The 17,771-nt window shown below is 64.1% G+C and overlaps 4 protein-coding genes across 4 annotated transcripts; all 4 read left to right on the top strand.

Annotated features, from left to right (window-relative positions):
• Nucleotides 1–411: 411 nt before the first annotated feature.
• On the top strand, nt 412–981 carry LMXM_15_0930 (calmodulin-like protein; the record flags this gene model as incomplete). The annotated part of the gene is made up of 1 exon (XM_003873570.1): nt 412–981. One exon carries the CDS (start codon nt 412–414, stop codon nt 979–981), a length of 570 nt encoding a protein of 189 aa, XP_003873619.1.
• A 1,720-nt stretch (nt 982–2,701) lies between these two features.
• LMXM_15_0920 (protein phosphatase 2A regulatory subunit,putative) lies at nt 2,702–5,527 on the top strand (the record flags this gene model as incomplete). Its single annotated transcript, XM_003873569.1, has 1 exon — nt 2,702–5,527. The coding sequence occupies one exon, from the start codon at nt 2,702–2,704 to the stop codon at nt 5,525–5,527; it is 2,826 nt and encodes a 941-aa protein (XP_003873618.1).
• A 1,216-nt stretch (nt 5,528–6,743) lies between these two features.
• On the top strand, nt 6,744–14,375 carry LMXM_15_0910 (conserved hypothetical protein; the record flags this gene model as incomplete). Its single annotated transcript, XM_003873568.1, has 1 exon — nt 6,744–14,375. The coding sequence occupies one exon, from the start codon at nt 6,744–6,746 to the stop codon at nt 14,373–14,375; it is 7,632 nt and encodes a 2,543-aa protein (XP_003873617.1).
• A 713-nt stretch (nt 14,376–15,088) lies between these two features.
• LMXM_15_0900 (conserved hypothetical protein) lies at nt 15,089–16,648 on the top strand (the record flags this gene model as incomplete). The annotated part of the gene is made up of 1 exon (XM_003873567.1): nt 15,089–16,648. The coding sequence occupies one exon, from the start codon at nt 15,089–15,091 to the stop codon at nt 16,646–16,648; it is 1,560 nt and encodes a 519-aa protein (XP_003873616.1).
• Nucleotides 16,649–17,771: the final 1,123 nt, after the last annotated feature.

The following is a 17,771-nucleotide window of genomic DNA, read 5'->3' as shown; positions in this document are numbered from 1 at the left end:
GTGCCGCCGCCGGCAGCCGCACACGATGGAAAACGTGCCCAGCGAATGCCATCTCCTTCGTGTTGGTGGTGGCGACCACCTCTCCTCCTCCCCCTCCCCCTCAAGGCGGTGGATGAATGATGGCGAGCGATGAAACACCTTCATGAAAAGCCCCTCCGTCCACCTCTTCCGGTGCGATGCGGACATGTATCTGTCAGCTGCCTCCTCCTCTCCGTCTCACTGCGTGAGTACCCGGGCCTTACCTGTACCCCCCGCCCCACCAACACCTCGGCACACCACGAGGGAACAGGTTGGAAGCTCCAGCGTTATACACACACACGCACACGCTCACACAGCGCACCACCTTACGTCATTGAGCGCCCTCCCCGCTTTCTCTTCCCCACTGCTCGCCACCTGACCGTAGTGCACGTCATGGCCGCACCGGAGGCAGGGACCGCCGCAGCTGCAGCTGCAGCTTCGCCGGCGGCCAGCAACTTCTCAGTACCACTAGAGTGGAGCTCCACATGGAACCTCTTCGACGAGCGGCACACGGGGTTGGTGTCGCACATCGACCTCAAGCACATCCTGCGCAGCCTCGGGCGTCGCTACACGGAGGCGGAGCTCAACGATCTCCTACGGCCCTTGCCCAACCCCGCCTCGTACGACGCATTCATTAAGCTGATGCAGCAGCCGTACACGGGGCCGACCGAGGAAGACCTCGTGACGGCGCTGCGCGCCTTCGACGTCGGGGACTCGGGCCGGCTGAAGCTCTCCGAACTCATTACCCTTCTCACGACGCTGGGGGAGAAGATGCCGGAGTCCGACGTGCGGCAGCTACTCGCCGAGGTGCCGACCGATGAGAAGGGACGGGTGCGCATCGACGAGCTGGCGACGTACCTGTGCACCCCCGTGCCGACCACGACGCCCGACATCATAGAACTGCAGAGGCAGCTGGGGCAAGCGCAATCGACACCTGGCGCACCCGTGGCCAAGGGCATCTAATGGGGCCTGTGCGATAGTGATGATGAGGGCGGCATAGGCATACACGTCAAGAGCTCCACCCCCTCCACCCACACACCCTGCCAGTCGCGTGTCCTTTCTCTCGCTCTCTTTCTCCCACACGTCTGCCCCATGTGGTCGCTGATGGTGCACACACGCACACGCACTCTCTCATGTATATTAAGCAGCGAATATTGCCCCGGTGGTGCGGATAGACGGAAACTTTACCCACACACACACACAGGCATCAGGGCACGCGCGCACGCACATACGCGCGCGTGAGCACCCACCCTGTGTCCCCCTACACCTCCCTCCCCTCTCGCCGCACGGAGGCAGAAGCATGGAAATGAACGCCGCGGGGAAGGAGGGGCGAGCCATTTCTTTCTCTGTTGCGGGTGTGTGTGTGCTGTCGGATGGCAGGCTGACTGATCTGTGCGTCAGCGTCCTCTGATGGGGGTTGACTCCTCCCCCCTACACACACACACGCCGAAACACCTTACCAGCCCACCATGCTTCTTCCTGCCTCATGGCCACCACCACTCCCGCACTCTCCCCACCCGTCCCCCCTCTTCGCTCCTCTCCTTTCTCTGTGCTGCTGCCGTTCGTCTGTCCGCGCGCTTTCTTTCTCGTGTGCGATGCCACCGGTGACCACCCCGATACGTCCTGGTCGCATGCACTTGTCGTGTGTGTGTGCGTCTGTCTGCAACGACGGCGGCACAAAATACCTCTTCCTTGGTGGATCCACACACGCGCACACGCACACGCGTGCCGGAATCGCTCTGCCCATCCATCAAGGAGTTCCCTACTGTATCTATCACTAAATGGTTCTGCCGTACATACGCTCACACGCGCACGCTGTCTTTCCCACCCAACATCGACTAATCCCCTTCCCTCCCGCATCCACTCCTCCAGCACACACACACACACCTCGCCACGCGCCTTTCATCGATCCACAACCGACGCACGTGCGCATCACCACCTGGCGGAAATCTTCGTGTGAGCCGTCGAGTGCGTCTCTAGGGCTGTGGACTTATCCACGTACTGACAGCACCCCCTTCCCATCCGCACGCCGCCGCCGCTGCCCCCGCCTACTGTATTCTTCTTGTTGTGCCTGTCTGTCTCTATACACGGACACCTCACTCAAACCACGGGCCCACACACACGCCGTCGCGCGCGCGCGGGCATCGGTGCATGTATTAGACCGTATGGCAGTCACCACCACCATCAGCGCGACTATCATACCGATCACCCCACCTCCTCTACCTTTCCCCTCCCCTGCCCATCCGTCGTTGGACACGCGCGCTCGTGTACAAGCGAAGCGGCTCTCTTGTCCTTTACCGTTGTGGCGGTTGTGGTTGGCATCATCGTCGTCGTCGTTGTTCAGTCCGCTGGGCATCCTCCTGCCCTCTCCCCCGTGTGATGCGAGAGGCTCCCCACGTAGTGTTGCGTGCGCAAGAGAAACTGAAGCACAACGAAGGCGGAGTTGCGGCGCACGGCAATCGCGCATTCGGTTGACGTCGCGATCCCCCCCCCCTACGTAGCGCCCCAGGAAAGGGAGAGACGTCAGACGCCGCGTGCACAGACATACACATACGTGTGTGAGAGAGAGAGACACCCGCGCCAGCTAGAGGGGGGAGCGGCAGACGCCCTCACCGACTCGTGAACGGCCTCCTACGGCGCGGTGGCGCAAACGCCCGCCCTCTACCAACGTCTATAGTGCGCTATGAGCCATGAGGGCCCCAACCGGGCCGCCTGGGGTGCGGGCGCCACCGGCACGGCCGTGGCGTCGCCACCGCTGCTAAGTTCGCTCCCCGCCTCCTCGTCGACAACGTGTAGCAGCCACGAGCTCCGCACACCGCTTAGCATGTCAGCCTCGGGCATTGCAGTACGCGTCGCGTCGCCAACGCCGCGGTCAACGAGCTGCGGCGACAGTGAGGCGGCAAACCACCGCACCACCTCGCCACCTCTGCGGGAGGAAGAGGAGGAGGAGGAGGCGCTGCGAACGTCCCTGCACACCTCCCCGTCCCCGCTGCCCGCCTCCCCAGCAGACATAAACAGCGGCGGCCGCAGCACACCGCACAAGGACGCACTCGCCATCTCAGAATCCTCATTGTCCTCCTCCTCGACGGAGCCAACAAGGATCCCGCCATTGCTGGTATCACCTCCATCAACGCCGTCCACATCCGCATCGCCGTACCCAGATCCAGAGCTGTCCGCGCAGCCATTAGGCGCCACCAACCTCGGTGGTGCGAGTGCCGTCGCCGTCAACGCGAGTATGAACGGAGCGTCTGGCGGTGGTGGTGGGGGTGCCTCCCCTCCTAATACGTCACCGAATAGTGCAGCCGCCAGCGGCAACCCGCGACGCTCTCTGAACGCCGCCTTCACGCTCAGTCCGCGCACCGAGAGCGACGTGGAGGTGTCCGTAGAGTATAACAACGACGTGTCCAGCGTGTGCTTCGACCTGGACCGGCATGACCCACCCATCAAGCAGTACTACAACCTCGGCAGCTTGGAGGAGCGTCGCGCCTTTGTCACGGAGGGCTGTGTCGCGGCAGCGCAAAAAATGTCCACACAGCGCATCCTCGACCACCTGTTGCCGGCGCTGCTCACGGCGTTCGAGGCGGACGACTACGGCGAGTCCTTCGATGACTGCGCCCCGTGCATCGCGCGTGCACTGCCGCAGATTGTGGCGTGCATGGAGACACGCACCACGGCCAACCTCACCTACTTCATGGGCCTCATCATGGAGCTGTGCTGCTCCGCGGAGGGGGTCGTCGCCAAGGTGATTACAACATCCCTGCAGGCCATCTTCGAGATGGTCGAGGACGCCGTGCTACTCGAACTGTTCCTCCCCTTTGTACTGACGATGCGCGTATCCTTCTGGAGTGCACCGCGCGTCGTGGCGGCCGGGCTGCTCGGCTACCTCGCTATAAGGCCGGCTGTGCTGCAGGCAAGCGGGCTGAGCGTGACGGACATGTTCAACTACTATGCGGAGTGCAGCAGCGACGCCTCGGCAATGGTCCGCGCGGCCGTCGTCATGTCTCTCCACGACTGGGTGCGTGTCGCGGCCGTGCATCGGCTCACGCTGGCCGAGATGCCCCTGCCGCTGCTGAAGAGCCTGGCCACGGACGACCTCAGCGACACTGTCCGCTATCTGTTGATCGAAGAGGTGGTGAAGCTGGCGCAGATGATCGGGCCCAAGTCGACGTCCAAGTACCTGCTCAGCACCTTCGTAGGTGCGTACATGGACCCGAGCTGGCGTGTGCGCTACACGGCGGCGAATCGGCTTGGCGCGATGGCAGCGTTGGTGCTGAACGCCGACGACTTGGAGGTGGTTCTAGAGACGCTCGCGCGGGACGAGGAGCCGGAGACGCGCGCGGCTGTGGCACGGCAGCTGGAGTTGATGGTGCAGCACTGCAGCAGCGACGTTATCCAGCACTCCTGTGTCCCTGTCGCCGTGGCCCTGTCCCAGGATGCCGATCCAGTCGTGCGTCGCAGCGCGGCTCGCCATTATCACTGCTTTATATTTGGCAGCGATGAAGTGGTCCGCACCATGTGCAAGGCGCTGCGGGCACTGATGCAAGACGCGGTCTTCTCTGTCCAGGAAAACGCTATAGAGAGTCTGGGGGATCTGATGCCGGCGCTTGAGGGGAGTGTGCAGGCAGCAGTGCACCATGTGGCGCTAGGTAGTGCTGGAGGCGGCAGCGGAGCGGCGCACTCGTCGTCCAACTCATCTCGCGGCTCTGCCTCGCGGCGGCAGCAGGCTTCGACGTCGGCCTCGGCGCACAGCCGTGGTTGCCGCCACAAATCGCCACACCTCTCCTCGCGACTCGCCAGTGGTGCGGCGGCCGGTAGTGGGCCAGCCGGTGCGGGGGAAGCGAACTTCACCCTCACACGGAAGCGTGCCGACACGATTGTGCGCTCCTTCATGACGGAGGTGCTGAACCTCGGTGAGTCGCGCAACTGGCGCATCCGCAACGCGGTGGTGCGTATCGTGCATCACTTCTGCAAGGTCCTCAGCCCTGACCAGTTCCGTCCCCTCACCAAGATGCTCTTCATCGCCCTGCACGACCCCGTCAGCACCGTCCGCTCGCAGGCGGTACGCACGCTGAAGGAAGTGGCGGTAGCCTACGGTGGCGAGTGGGCTGCTCAGACGGCAACGGATCTCCTAAAGTCTGACACGCTTGCACCGACGCGCGCTGTGAGCTATATGTGGCGGGTCGTGATGATCCAGTGCCTGGAGGTGCTGCTGCCGGTAGTGAGCGAGCTCAGCCCGCGCGAGGTGCGGCGACAGCAGCTACTTGCGACGACGCTGCCGCTTCTGCACGACTATGTCACCGACCGCGTGCCGAATGTGCGCCTCGCGGCGGCGCACGCACTGCCCTGCTGGTACTCCTGGTTCGATGTAACGGACACGGAGCGGGCGGCGTACAATGCGGCACTCAAAGAACTGCAGCAGGACGCGGACATCGATGTCCTCAACGCCTCCCACAAAATCCCGCACAACAGCGGCAGCAGCAACAACGTCGCGGACGGCGAGGCGTGCTGACGGACCACGGCGGAAGCATCGCGAGCTCACAGACGGTATAGGGGAGGGACGAGACAGAGGGATGAGGCGGGTGGCTAAAAGGGCAGCGGCGGCTGACGTGAGCCCACCCACCCACCCCTCTCCCTCTTCCCTTTTCTCTGCGTGTTGCCGGGGCGCACCCGCTCGCCGTCTCGCTCATGCGCTCCCTCTCCGCCCTCGTGCGGTCCATCTCTCCGCCTCCTCCCCCTCTAGCTCGGTCTTTTGTTTTCGTTCTGTCCCGTTTCTCGGCTCGAGGCTTCACTGCCGCGTTGTCACGCGCGCATCACCGGTGGTCATGTTCATTGTTCTCTCTTATTACTGGCGGCTGCGCTCTGTGCTGTGTGGCACGGTACTGGTCGGGGAGCTGTCCCCACCCACCCCCCACCCCCACCTTCGCAGCGTTCCCAGGTTTGCGTGCGTGCGTGCGTGCGGGGGGGGGGGGGGTATGTTCGCCAAGGCCGCATCCTTCCCCCCTCTCTCTCCCTTCGTCACAGTCTTACGGCGCACACGGGCCGCAAGCACACGAGCGATGCGCGGACACGCTCACACGCCCCGCCCCTTTGCCGCTGGTCGGTGTAGCACGTGTGTGCACCACCGATTTATGATGGCGTTCATGGGCCTCTCTCGTTGTACTCGTCAACTGCAAGTACGGTGCCGCTGTCTTTCGTATCTCGCCGACCGGCTGATCCGCCGCACCTCCCTCCCCCCCCCCAACACCACCACCACCTCAATGAGGCACTGTGAGAGCGTTGCGCAGTCGGGGGGTGGGGGCATGCGTGTTTACAAGTCTGGTTCGGATAAGGAGAGATCGCCTGTTCTTCGGTGCGCTTCGCTAATGCCTGAGCTGGCGTGTGGATGCACGACGTCCTCCAACGTGGCATGTATACTCGAGCACACAGCGTTGACCACCATCCCTTCGCCTTTCACCAATCCTCTCTCTCTCTGCCATCCGCTGCCTTCTGTTGCGGCAGACATATACCATCTACGCCATACACACATCCGCGGCCCTGCACAGCAATACCCGCCGCCGCCGTCCTAGCTGCGCAGGCACCCGAAGCCAGGGGGAGGGAGGGATGGGGGGCTGGAGAGCGCACAGAGAGATACACTACCATACACACACAGAGAGAGAGACACTCGGCGTGGCACCTTTAGTAGTTGATTGCCTCGCTTGTCTGCGTGCGTGCGTGCGTGGCAAAGGATGCATGTGTCACCAAGGCAAAGGCCGAAGCCCGAGGCTTCGCAGCCACTCAACGCCAGCCCACCCCTCTCCTCCTCCTCCTCCGAGCCAGCGGCCGTGCGCCTGTACGACCTCGATACCGTCTTTCTCTCCAAGACCGTCGTGTCTTTGACCGACGTCTTCACGCACTCCACGGATGGCCCCTTCGACCTGTCGCCTCTGTGTGCACCGCAGCAGCGGCCTCAACAGGCAGCCGCCACAACAGCCTCGCCCCCCTACCCGGATGGGGCGCACTCCTCGTCCTCAACAAGCGGTGCCACACCCGCGCACATGTGCACAACAAGCCTGCCGTTCTCTGGAGGATCGGCGCCGTTCACGTCCTCGTCGTCCAAGCTCGCCGCATGGCGCGCGTCAACTCGTGCGGCGGCCCTGCGACCGAAGGCCGTGGCACGCGGCGCAGACGGACAGTGGCGCACCGTCTCAGCCGACCGCGGTGCGTCTACGAGCTCCGCCTCTGCCGCTGTCTGCAGCACACCGCCGCCCCAGGAGACGCACGCACGAATGCTGCTCGTCCCGCTCGACACCTATCACTTCCTCCTCACCTACCGCGACGTCGACGTGGCCGGGCAGTTGCGCGGCAGCTGCGACAAGCGGACCGCGATGGCGACCGTAGAGCGCCTCTCCGCCGCCTCGCCTGGACGCCGGCCCCCGCGCAGCAGCATCTGTGTGGTTCGACGCCTAGAGGGGGAGCAGCGGGGCGCCACCAAGGCATCATCAGCCGCCACGGCCGCGCTAGCAGGCGCCGCATCGACGACGCGTCCGACCCTGTCCCGCATCGCGCACGGCCTGCCGCTGGACGCCTTCGATGGTTGGGTACGCGACTACACCGCCTACGGGCTGTCGTGCAACGAGGCGGTTCTGCGGGCGGTGTGGGAAGACAAGACGCGCGAGCGCACCGAGGGCGGTTCGGCAATGCCAGCTGGGGCCGTGGTGGAGGTTGGAGAGTCGACGCCACCTAGACGCGAATCGGCAGGTGGAGGCGGCAGCGGCGAAGAGCGCCGTGTTGCGGGCGGCGGCAACAGTCGTTGCGACAACGTCGGTGGCGTCCACATTGGTGTCCCGTGTGCAAGCAGTGGCGCAGAGGCGACAGTCGATGGAGCGGCAGCACTGGCGCCGCAGCTGTGTGATGCGCCGGCGGTGTTGACGCCCACCGGTGGCGCTGCGTCAGAGGAGGGCAAAGACGCGGCTCCGTTCGCATCTTCTGCTGCAGAGAGAGCGGCGATGGTCTCCCCCTCGTTGGATCGACTGCACTGCAGCAGCACCACGAGTTCCTCCTCAACCACCACGTCAACCCCATCGCCGCCCACCGAGAGGAGCGAGGAGGGCGGCAAAGTCGGTGGCGGCGTGTCAACGACGGTGTCCGTCTCACTGGCGTCCACCGCCGCACAGCAGCAGCAGCAGAAATATGTGCTGTGGGAGGAGGAGCGGCAACGCACCCAGCGGGCGGCAGCGCAACTACGGCACCGCTTCCTCGTCTCTGACAGTGCGCAGCATGCCATCTGGGCTCTGGAAGTGGGCCTGCCTGCCATGGAGGTGCGCGCAGTTTCACCTGCGGAGTTCTACGCGCTGGAGGTAGAGGAGAGCGACGAGGAGGAGGTGCCAGCAGCTGCCAGGCACGGCGAGGACGACGGCAACGATGGTGACCACGATGCGTCGGCGACACGCTGCGCTGCAGAAACACGAGAGGATCCTGTTGCTGCACCTCCGCCTGGAGTGACGCTTCCTCGCAAGAAGACAACGTCTGCAATCATGCATGGCCGCGCGGCCGCCTCAGGTCACCGCGAGTCTGTCAAGGGCGCGTCCGGCACCGACGCATCGCGGCCGCGCTCGCCATCGCCGGCAGATCCACTACTGACCACCGACACCGACGAAGCAAACGGCCGTGATGACTCCAGACCCGACGGCAGTGACGCGCGTCGCTGCTCCACGTCGGCGGCGACGCACCACGCTGGCGCGAGCTGTAGCACCCGGCGCTACGGCCGGTCCGCCTCCTCGGCCAGTCCATCGCTTGCCATGGCGGAGGCGGTACCCACACCACTGATGGGCGGCGCGCGCGGCTTCGTCGATGGCCACTTCAGTGTTGCACGCTTTAACTCGCCGGGGTCGCTCTGCTGGCGCATCGACGACGAAGACGATGACGACGATGATAAGGACGTTGCTGGTTGTGGAAGCGAAAGCACGGATGCCGTCATCGATGGTGTGGCAGCAGCGTCGCCGGAGAATCATGGAGGAGGAGGAGGAGGTCGGGCACGCACCAGGCACGGCCGCGTCGACCCCATTTCGCACTTTCACCGTCGCCGCCGCTGCACCGTTCTTTTTATCAGCGACATGGGCAACTGCGCGATTCGGTACGCAAACTTCTACAACCGCCTCGTGCGCACCATCACGGGCGTGGACGGCGTCCCTGGTTACCGAGATGGCAGCTGCGCGTCGTCGCTCTTGCGTGGGGCGACAGCACTGGCCTGGTGCTCCGCTGGTCTGCTCTTCACAGACGGGGCAAACAACGTCGTGCGGCTTATCACGAACATCTGCAAGCGCCGGCCAAAGGGGCGCGAGCGTGGCAGCGGCGAGAGCACAGCAGGAAAAGACGCTGGCATCCCGTTAGCACACAGCGCCACACGCGCGACTGTGTCAGAGATGCAAAGGCCGGGCGAGCTTGAGGTGCACCACGAGACCCCGACAGCAACGGAACAGCCGCGTCGTGTCGGGGACAAACCGGCTGGCGACTCGCTCGACACCCGCCTTCCCACTGCAACGGAGTCGCAGGACGGAGCGCTGCAAGAACGGCCGCCTGCAGCGCCGTCATCGACGTGGAAGCGCGACGGCCCGGCGGCCGCGATGCCGCGTGTTTGGACGCTGGCAGGTCGCGCAAAGAACACCGATGTTGATCCGCACACACACGCGGATGCACATCTGGCGTCCTACGTCGACTGCGCCGTCCCGTCGCGAGCATGTTTCGGCTACATCAGTGACATGGCCCTGTGGACCGACGAGACTGGCGACACGCAAGTGCTGCTAGTCGACCAGACCCACCACGCCCTCCGCATCCTGGACGCACACGGCGGCGTCTCCACCTACGTCGGGCCCTTGGACTACGAGGTGACGAGCATGGCCTCGCCGTCAACGACAAACACTCCAGCGGCCGATTCGCTGCCACCAGGGCTTGTGTTTCCGTGCTGCCTAACGGTGGGCGCGCTCATTAAGGAGCGATCCCCGGCGCTGCTGAGCGCCGCCACTACCACCGCCGCTGCCACCATGATCACCCCTCAGCCCTACCTCTGCTCGTCCAGCCCGCTGCTCTTCACGGCAAGCGCCATAACAGGTGCCGTGTCGGTGTTGCTGCCCATCTCGCAGCGCAGTGCTCAGACACCTTGGAACGTACAGGAGAACCAGCACCGGCTCAAAGTCACGGAGACTAGAGAAGGGGAGGTGAAGTCCAACGGCGACAGTGACGTTGCCTCGATATTCGCCACCATCCGTGGTGCCCTTGAGCTGGGCGTGGCCACCGAAGGTCGCCGCATCATCGGTGAAGCCACCACGCCCTCTCTCAAGCACGTGGTGGTAGGCTGGGCCGCGGACGAGGCTGACAGCGACGGGGCGGAGAGCGCACGCGCAGCACGTCGGCTGTCGCGAGTGGCGAGTGCGCAGCAAGCCTTGCAGTATCTGCGGCTGCGCTTCCCGTGGCTACTGCCGCCGTCCGTGCCGCAACTGAGTACGCGCCTCGTTGCCGGCTGTGCCTGTCATGTATCCGGCAAGCGTCGCAGCGCCGCAGCCGCAGCCCCGGCAGCTGCACGCAACGCGGTCGGTCTTCCTTGCCACACCGGCAGCAGCAGCCAAGGCGCTGGTGCGATTTCGGGTGTACTGCCGAACGGCGCCAAGCGGGAAAGGGGAGGCGTGGCCGCGGCGACCTCGACCGCGCAGCAGCGGCGACTTCTGCTTTTTCAAAGTCCTCCGCGCCATCCTCCGATCATGACGCCCCGGTGCCCATCAGCCGAAAAAGACGCAGCCGTAGCAGCAGCGGCGAAGGAGTTAGGGACGCTGTTGCTCGAGCCGGCGCTGCTTTCCGCTACACCACCGCGCATGGTGGAGGTCCTCGACCCGCACCCCGACGGTGTCGGTGGCGATGGTGCTGCGGCAGGCGATCCACAGGCACTTGATGCGAGTCCCAGCAGCCCATCCCGTGCCCTGTCGCCGCGGCGCTCCGACACCGACCCCAATATCGAGGAGGGCGAAGGCGGCGCGCGACGATGCAACACCAGCAGCAACCCTCTGCAGCCGGAGGATAAGGAAGAGGGTGAGCAAAAAGCCGACGGCGGCGATGCGGGCGGTGGCCGCGCGGCGGCGAAGTGGCTGGCACCACCGCTGAAGAGCGTCTCTCGCTCCCCGAGCGGCAGCAGAAGCAGGGGACAGCAGCAACAGCAGCCTGTCGACCTCGCCACGTCCCCTTCAGTGCCGCCTTCGCTCACCTACGCCGGACGATTCGAAGAGTGGACGCCAGAGCAGCGCCAACAGCGTCTGCGCAGCACGCAAGAGATCCCCATCTCCACGACGAGTGTCCGCACAAGCCCGTGTGGGATGCCGTGTGCGCTGCACAAGCAGCAGCACCAGCAACAACAACAGGGGGCAGAGGATAATGACAGCCCTTCACAGTGGTGCCAGTCCGCAGCCCGTGAGTCGCCGCCGCTATCGTCACCAATTTCGTCGTCGCGCCCGCGTGGCGAGCGAGCCGCATCCCCAAACAACTTGAGCGGTCGCGGCAGTCCACCGCTGACGCCGCGAGCGATGGTGGCGCACCAGCTCATGCAGCGTCGCCGCACCAGTCGGAGTAGCACTGCCCCGCATGCTGCATCGATAGAGGGTGGTGCGAGAGGGTCAAGCCAGTGTAAAAAAGCGGCCGTCGCAGAGGTTCATGATGATAACATCAGCCCACTATCGCAGGCGCCACAGCAGCCGGAAGGCTTGCAAGGTGGTGCCGCGACTGTGGAGCCACTGGCGATGCCAGCTGTCCCTGATCGACACCTTCTGCAGTCGTATTGTGCAGGCCGGCAGCTGCACGAGGCCTACGATGCGGCAGTGCGGCGACTGTTCCGTGTCTACAGTTATCTGGCGACCAAGATCGTTACGACGGCAACGACAGCGAGCGCTGCACCTTTAGCAGCAGGAGCCAATGGGGGTGCGGACCCGCGGATCGCTGCGGTGGGAAATCGCCGTGGCAGAGCACCGTCGCCGTGGGCCACGCACCGGCCTCACCAGGTGGAGCAGTACACCATGTCCTTTGCGGCCTTCTTTCGATTCGTCGTGCTCACCGGCTACGCCGACTACCTCGCCGAGGTGGCCGTTGCGGCAGTCACTGCGGTGGCGACGGGCGCACCAGTCAAAGACAGCGCCGACGATCGCGCCGCAGCCCGTGCGAGCAGCGCGTCGTCACTGGTGTCGCTGCTGTGTCGGCTTAGCCAAGTGCAACAGCGCCGAGGCGGCAGCAGCGGCAGCGCCGGGACACGGCGATGGAGTAGCGCATCCGCGTCCCCGCCGACAGCGCCACCCGGGGCGGCAGCCGCACTGGCATCGTCGTCCTCGCATTCCAGGCACCCTACCCCCTCCAACGTGCTAGTGGTGCCGCTGGCCGCCACTGACGCCCGCGCCATTGCGGCGGTGCTGTACGCGTGCGGTGTGCGCCAGAAGGGCTACCATACAGTAACGCAGATGGACTTCCAGAGGTTTCGAAGAGCCGCGCTGCTGCTCTACACGTGGACGCGTACTGCGACCTGCGCAGAGGCAGCGACGAAGAGCGCAACAGCGGACAATGACGTCGTGCAAAGTGAAGGACGCAGTGCTCACCGCAAGCCTGGCAGGCGAAGCGACACGGATGCCGCCGCCTTCGCCTACGTGGACAACGTTCCTTCACTAGACGCCCTCACGTCAGAGGAGGTGGTGGTTGCCTACACGGCCGTGTACGAGCGCGCCGTGCGTTGCATCCCGGCCCTAGCGATGTCGTTTGCACCCGACGGCACCAACAGAGAGGAGGCGGACCACGACGTGGCCGAAGCATGCGACAAAGCCAGGCAGCGTAGCGATGTGCTGCGGCAAGACCGCCCAATGAACTCGATGCGCGCATCAGACAGAGCCCCATCACAGCTCATGGCCGTGGGCACTGGCTCGCCCGGCGCGACGACGTCGCACCTAAGCAGTTTCGAGGATGCGATGGGTGGCAGCCATTGGGGCGGCGGCGGCGGCGTTGGTGGCAAAGCCGTAGGCGTGGATGAGGCCGTCACCCCGCCTGTGTCGCCCATCGCCACTGCAGGGGCTGCCGATGACTTCTCCTGTCTCGCCCTAGATGGTGGTGACTCAGCCAGGAGTCCAAAAGGCGTGGCGAAAGGGACGCCTTCGGCCGCGCAGAGCAGCGATGACGCGGCCATCCTCTTTCCACCCTGTGGGCTTACACCACACGAAACCCTTGCCCTCGATGAGCTTCTGCGCCTCCTGCAGCGCAACGAGTCAACGCTGCGGCAGCTCTTTGAGGCCTACAGCGTGCCAATCACCGTGCACCGCTCACCGCAGTACGAGGCTCCGTCTTCAGCAGCAGCAGCAGCAGCAACCTCGAGCCCGAGTTCATTGCTCACGAGTAGTCCTGAACTCTCGCTGGTCCTCGGCGACGGTGGGATGGCAGTGGCACGGCAGCCGCGGCACACGTCAGGGAAGTCGTTGGCGTCGAAGTCTGTCGACGGATCACCAGAAGCCTCACGCCATCTGGTGGTCGCGCACCGCAATCGCCAGTCTGCGGCCAGAGCACGCACCACGTCGTCTGCAATGGCCGCTGCGGCAACAGCAGTAACACCGCCGGACGTTGTGCATGGCTCCACCGCACTGTCTGGCGTCTCGGCACGGCAGCAAGACGTATCATGGAAGGTGCAGCAGCTCTACACCATGAGCGCTGTAGATAACAAGGAGGCCTACGAGCGCACGAGTAGCGTGCTGCATGTGATACCCTTTAAGCTGTTTGTTGATCTCTGGCGCACACTCGACGTGTTCCCTTCGCTGATGCGCACGGGGGCGATGCAGCAGGCGTTTTTCGATGCGCTCACCACGCCCTTGCTTCGGGGCGTGACGTCGTCGCCAGGGAAAGCAACGGGCGCGCTACTTCAGGAGCAAGGGCAGTCACCACTACCGTCTTACACGCCCTCTGATGCCCTACCCGACAGACGCACAGTCGAGTTGTTGTGCGCGCATGGCGGGCTGCCCTACGCCTGCTTCGTCGAGTCCTTTGTCCGTGTGGCCCTCACCGTCTTTTCCCACACGGTGGACCGGATCGCGTACCCGACGGCCACTGCGAAGACCGCCGGGTTGATGCAGTGGTGCAACAAGCAGGTCACTCTAGGCCTAGTGGCGAGGCGAGTGCAGCAGCAACTCCGTGTCCCGGTGAACGGGGGGCACGGAGCGAGCACGAGAGCCTCGATGGCGCCGTCTGCAGCAGCAGCAGCATCGACATCAGTATCATGTGCAACGCGAGCTGCGGGTATCTTTCCCGATCAGCTGCGGCTGTTTCGCCTACCGACAGCGCCGAAGTCGAGCGCTGCACCACCAGAGACGGGTTGAAGGCCGGTCACACTCAGGGAATGTGCTGCCCTGTCAACCGCCTTTCGCTGTTGCCTGTGCATACATCCTCTTCTAGATCCTTTTCTTTGCTTGTTTGTGTGTGTGTGTGGACGCGGGCACGGTCTCACGTGCTGCACACGCACGCACGCACGCAGTGGTCATCAATGAACGCTGTTTGGCTTATGTGTCGCGCGCCATTGCTACATATTGCGCTCAACGCGAAGAACGACCTCAGTAGAGGTGGTGCTCCTGCTCGCTGTCTGTCCCTCGCCGTCGTCGCCGCCACCACCCCCAATCCCCATCTCTTCATCGAACGTGGGAAAGGCCGTGCCTGGCGTCCCGCGTCGGGACGGGGCAACATTGGCAGGGATGCACACACGCATGCCTTTTTTTCTTTGGAGGATGGGATTGAGCGTACAGCGGGCATCTGTGCGGCAAGACAGTGTCGAGCTCAGCCAGCCTCGTCGGCGTTCGCCATAGCTGCTGCACGACTCTTCGCTTGCCTGCCCGCCCGCCCTCTCACTGCGTCCCCCCTGAAACACTCCCGGTGCGTTGAACCTCTCCCCCCTCCCCTCTCCTCCGTCGTTCTCTGCGCCTTGTTCTTCTTCTGATTTGTGGACGCTGTCACAGACGCATACACACACACGCGCGCCTCCGCCCCCTCAGCGCCCCTCACCCTCACCCCTTCCCTTCGCTGTCGCTCGTGCTGCTCGATGCCGGCACCGTCATCTTCGCTCGCGAGTGCAGCCTCGCGCATGCACCGACAGGTCTCTCGCATTGACCGCCAGACGGCCCAGAAGCTCTTCCCGCGGGAGCAGCGGCTGCAGTGGCCCACCGGCTATCTCCCGGCAAGTGGCGTCGCCCACCTCCTCCACCCCGACGGCGTTCCATTTCACGAGGTGCTGGAGTGCTACATGGACATAAAGGAAGACCGGCAGCATGAGCTGCAGCGCGACTTCGCATCCGACTACACACTCTGGAACCGTTGCTCGCTCGAGGATTTTGTGCGCAAACTCGGCGCTCACCGGCGGCGTTGCTTCACGCGGCTAACGGCCCGCGATCGTCTCGTGCACGACGCCGACGCGCGGGAGGTGTTCCAGCTAGAGCCATATCTACCACCACCGCCTGTCGCCATCATCGACACCCCTTCATCGCGTGCGCTAGTGTCACCTCCGTTACAGGCGTCCGCCGCCGCAACCGCCGCCGCTGCAGCACCGAGCACGAGTTCAGCGAGCAAGGAGGAGAGGCCGGTGTACTACCAGTTCCAGCCGTACGCGGCGACGCAAGAGTACGCCATGCTGCCCGTGCAAGGCGTTCGGTCACCTCAGCAGCGCGTGCGGTTTGCGACTTTCCCTCAAATTCGTAATGTCCTCCACACAGACTTTGACTCGATGACAGCGCTGCGTGCGCTGAGCCTGTACTGCGGAGATGGGATACTGTACACGAGAGAGCTGGTGCAAGTCGTGGCCCTGTACGTTCGACGGCGGCTCGAAGAAATTAGTGAAGCAGAGGCGTCCTTCCTGCACGCGGCAGCGGAGGCCTCGCCGTGCTGCGCCGCGCTGCCGACGTTTGCGTCGGAGTCGCCGGTGCTGGTCTTCTTCGGCAACGGCCGTCTGGCTTGGATGCTCAATGAAAGTGGCCTGCTGCCCAAGACGGTGCGCGCGGTGCAGCTGCCACGGCAGGACGCGCAGCGCAGACGCCGGCGCACGCACTTGCTGCAGCAGCAGGAGTCGCTCGAGATCGACTTCGGGTTTCACAGAAGCTTCACGGCCATCTTCCCCTGCGAAACGCTCTCCGTCGGTGACGCACTTCGCAAGTACAAGCCGGCGATTGTGCTGGTGGAGCCGCATGTGGACCGGGATTACATGTCTGACATCCGCGGCTACTACAGCGTGCGAGAGGTGGTGGCGATGGGGCCCATCGACTCCCCGGCCATGGGCAGTTTCGCCTACCCGTTCCTGAGCTTTGGCGTTACTCCTGGGCCGACCACGTACTGGGCGTACAACGACAACCTGCACAAGGTGCACGCCTCGGAGCGAATCCAGATGCCGATGGACGCGCCGCACGAATCACAAGGGTACGAGCGGCGCTACGTTGACGATATCTCGGCGTACCTGATCGCGCCGAACGACTGCGCCGCCGTGGGCAGGCAGTTTCGCTGCCTCGCCTTCCGCCGTGTGCGGCCGCCGGTGCTGAAGCCCGCGAGCGCAGCAGCGGCCGCGGCGCCGCAGTCGTCGAAGGAGACGGTGGAGTCGAATCCCGGGCGGACATGACAAGTGTGACGGTGATACGATGGGGTATTACACAGACACGCGAAGGACGTCCTCGCCCGTGTGCGCCTGTGCGCACGATGAGTCTCTCCACCACCTTCACGGCGCGGCGGGGGATGGGAGGGCTCTGCCCTTATGAGCTTTTCTAATCTCTGCATTCATCGAAGACGTGATACAAGCACTGAGGCGGCAACAGCACCGAATCTGCACAGACACACTTCACGTGTTATGCGAAGCCCTCGCTCAGTGTACGTGCAAGCCCCCTTTCTCCTCGTGAGTAGTCCCCCTCCCTGTGTGTAGCGGGTGCTTCACTTGCCCATCGCGCCGCACAAAACTCTGTATACGTCTCCCTCGCTCCCCCGCCCCCCTCTCTCCCTCCCTCTCCCAGCATTCTCCTCTCCACCGGCGCCCCACACGTCCATGCACATGCCCACCTCGCTAGTGAGCCACGAGAACTCCACACGTCACCACTGCCCGCATCTCTCCTCCCCGCACGCAACTCGAGTCGCACGCAAGGGAACGTAAGACTACATATCTGCATAGGTACGCCTCCTCTGTCTGTCTGTCTGTTTGTCTGTGTGTGTGTGTGGTGTGGTGTGCGCCAACCTCTACTGTCCTTGACACACACACGCACACACACGGGGTGCACCCGCACACGCCACCTAGCGCTTCTCGACTCCCTCCCCCTACTTTCGGACGTCTGTGTCTATCCCAGTCATCCCCAGACAGTGTCTCGTCGTTTCTTCTTTTTTTTTTCGGAGGAAGGTTTGGGTTTCTCTTGCCAGTGTCTGCGTCATCGGGAAGCCACCGCAATCACCGTCGTCGTCGTCGTCGTCGTCCCTGTGCACACCTTCGCGCTCTCCCGATTTCCGGCACCCGCCCACAGAGGCGCAAGTGGCACACTTCCTCATCGTCCCCCACCCAGCCCTGCACTTTAGTATACGCACTAGAGGGGCAAGGAGGGGTCATCACCAGCATCGCGAGTACCGTGGCTGCTGCGACTCCTTGTGCTTTCCTCCCTTCTCTTATAGCCTCTCCATTCGGCCCTCCTGCCGGTCACGTTACTTATCCCCCCACCCCCCCCCACCCACACCCACACCCTCCTGCACCATTCTCCGGAGCTCAT

Source organism: Leishmania mexicana, chromosome 15 (genome assembly GCF_000234665.1).
Source record: "Leishmania mexicana MHOM/GT/2001/U1103 complete genome, chromosome 15".
Lineage (NCBI taxonomy): Eukaryota > Euglenozoa > Kinetoplastea > Trypanosomatida > Trypanosomatidae > Leishmania > Leishmania mexicana.
The sequence above is the reverse complement of the archived record's forward strand: the minus strand, read 5'-3'. Positions and strand labels throughout refer to the sequence as shown.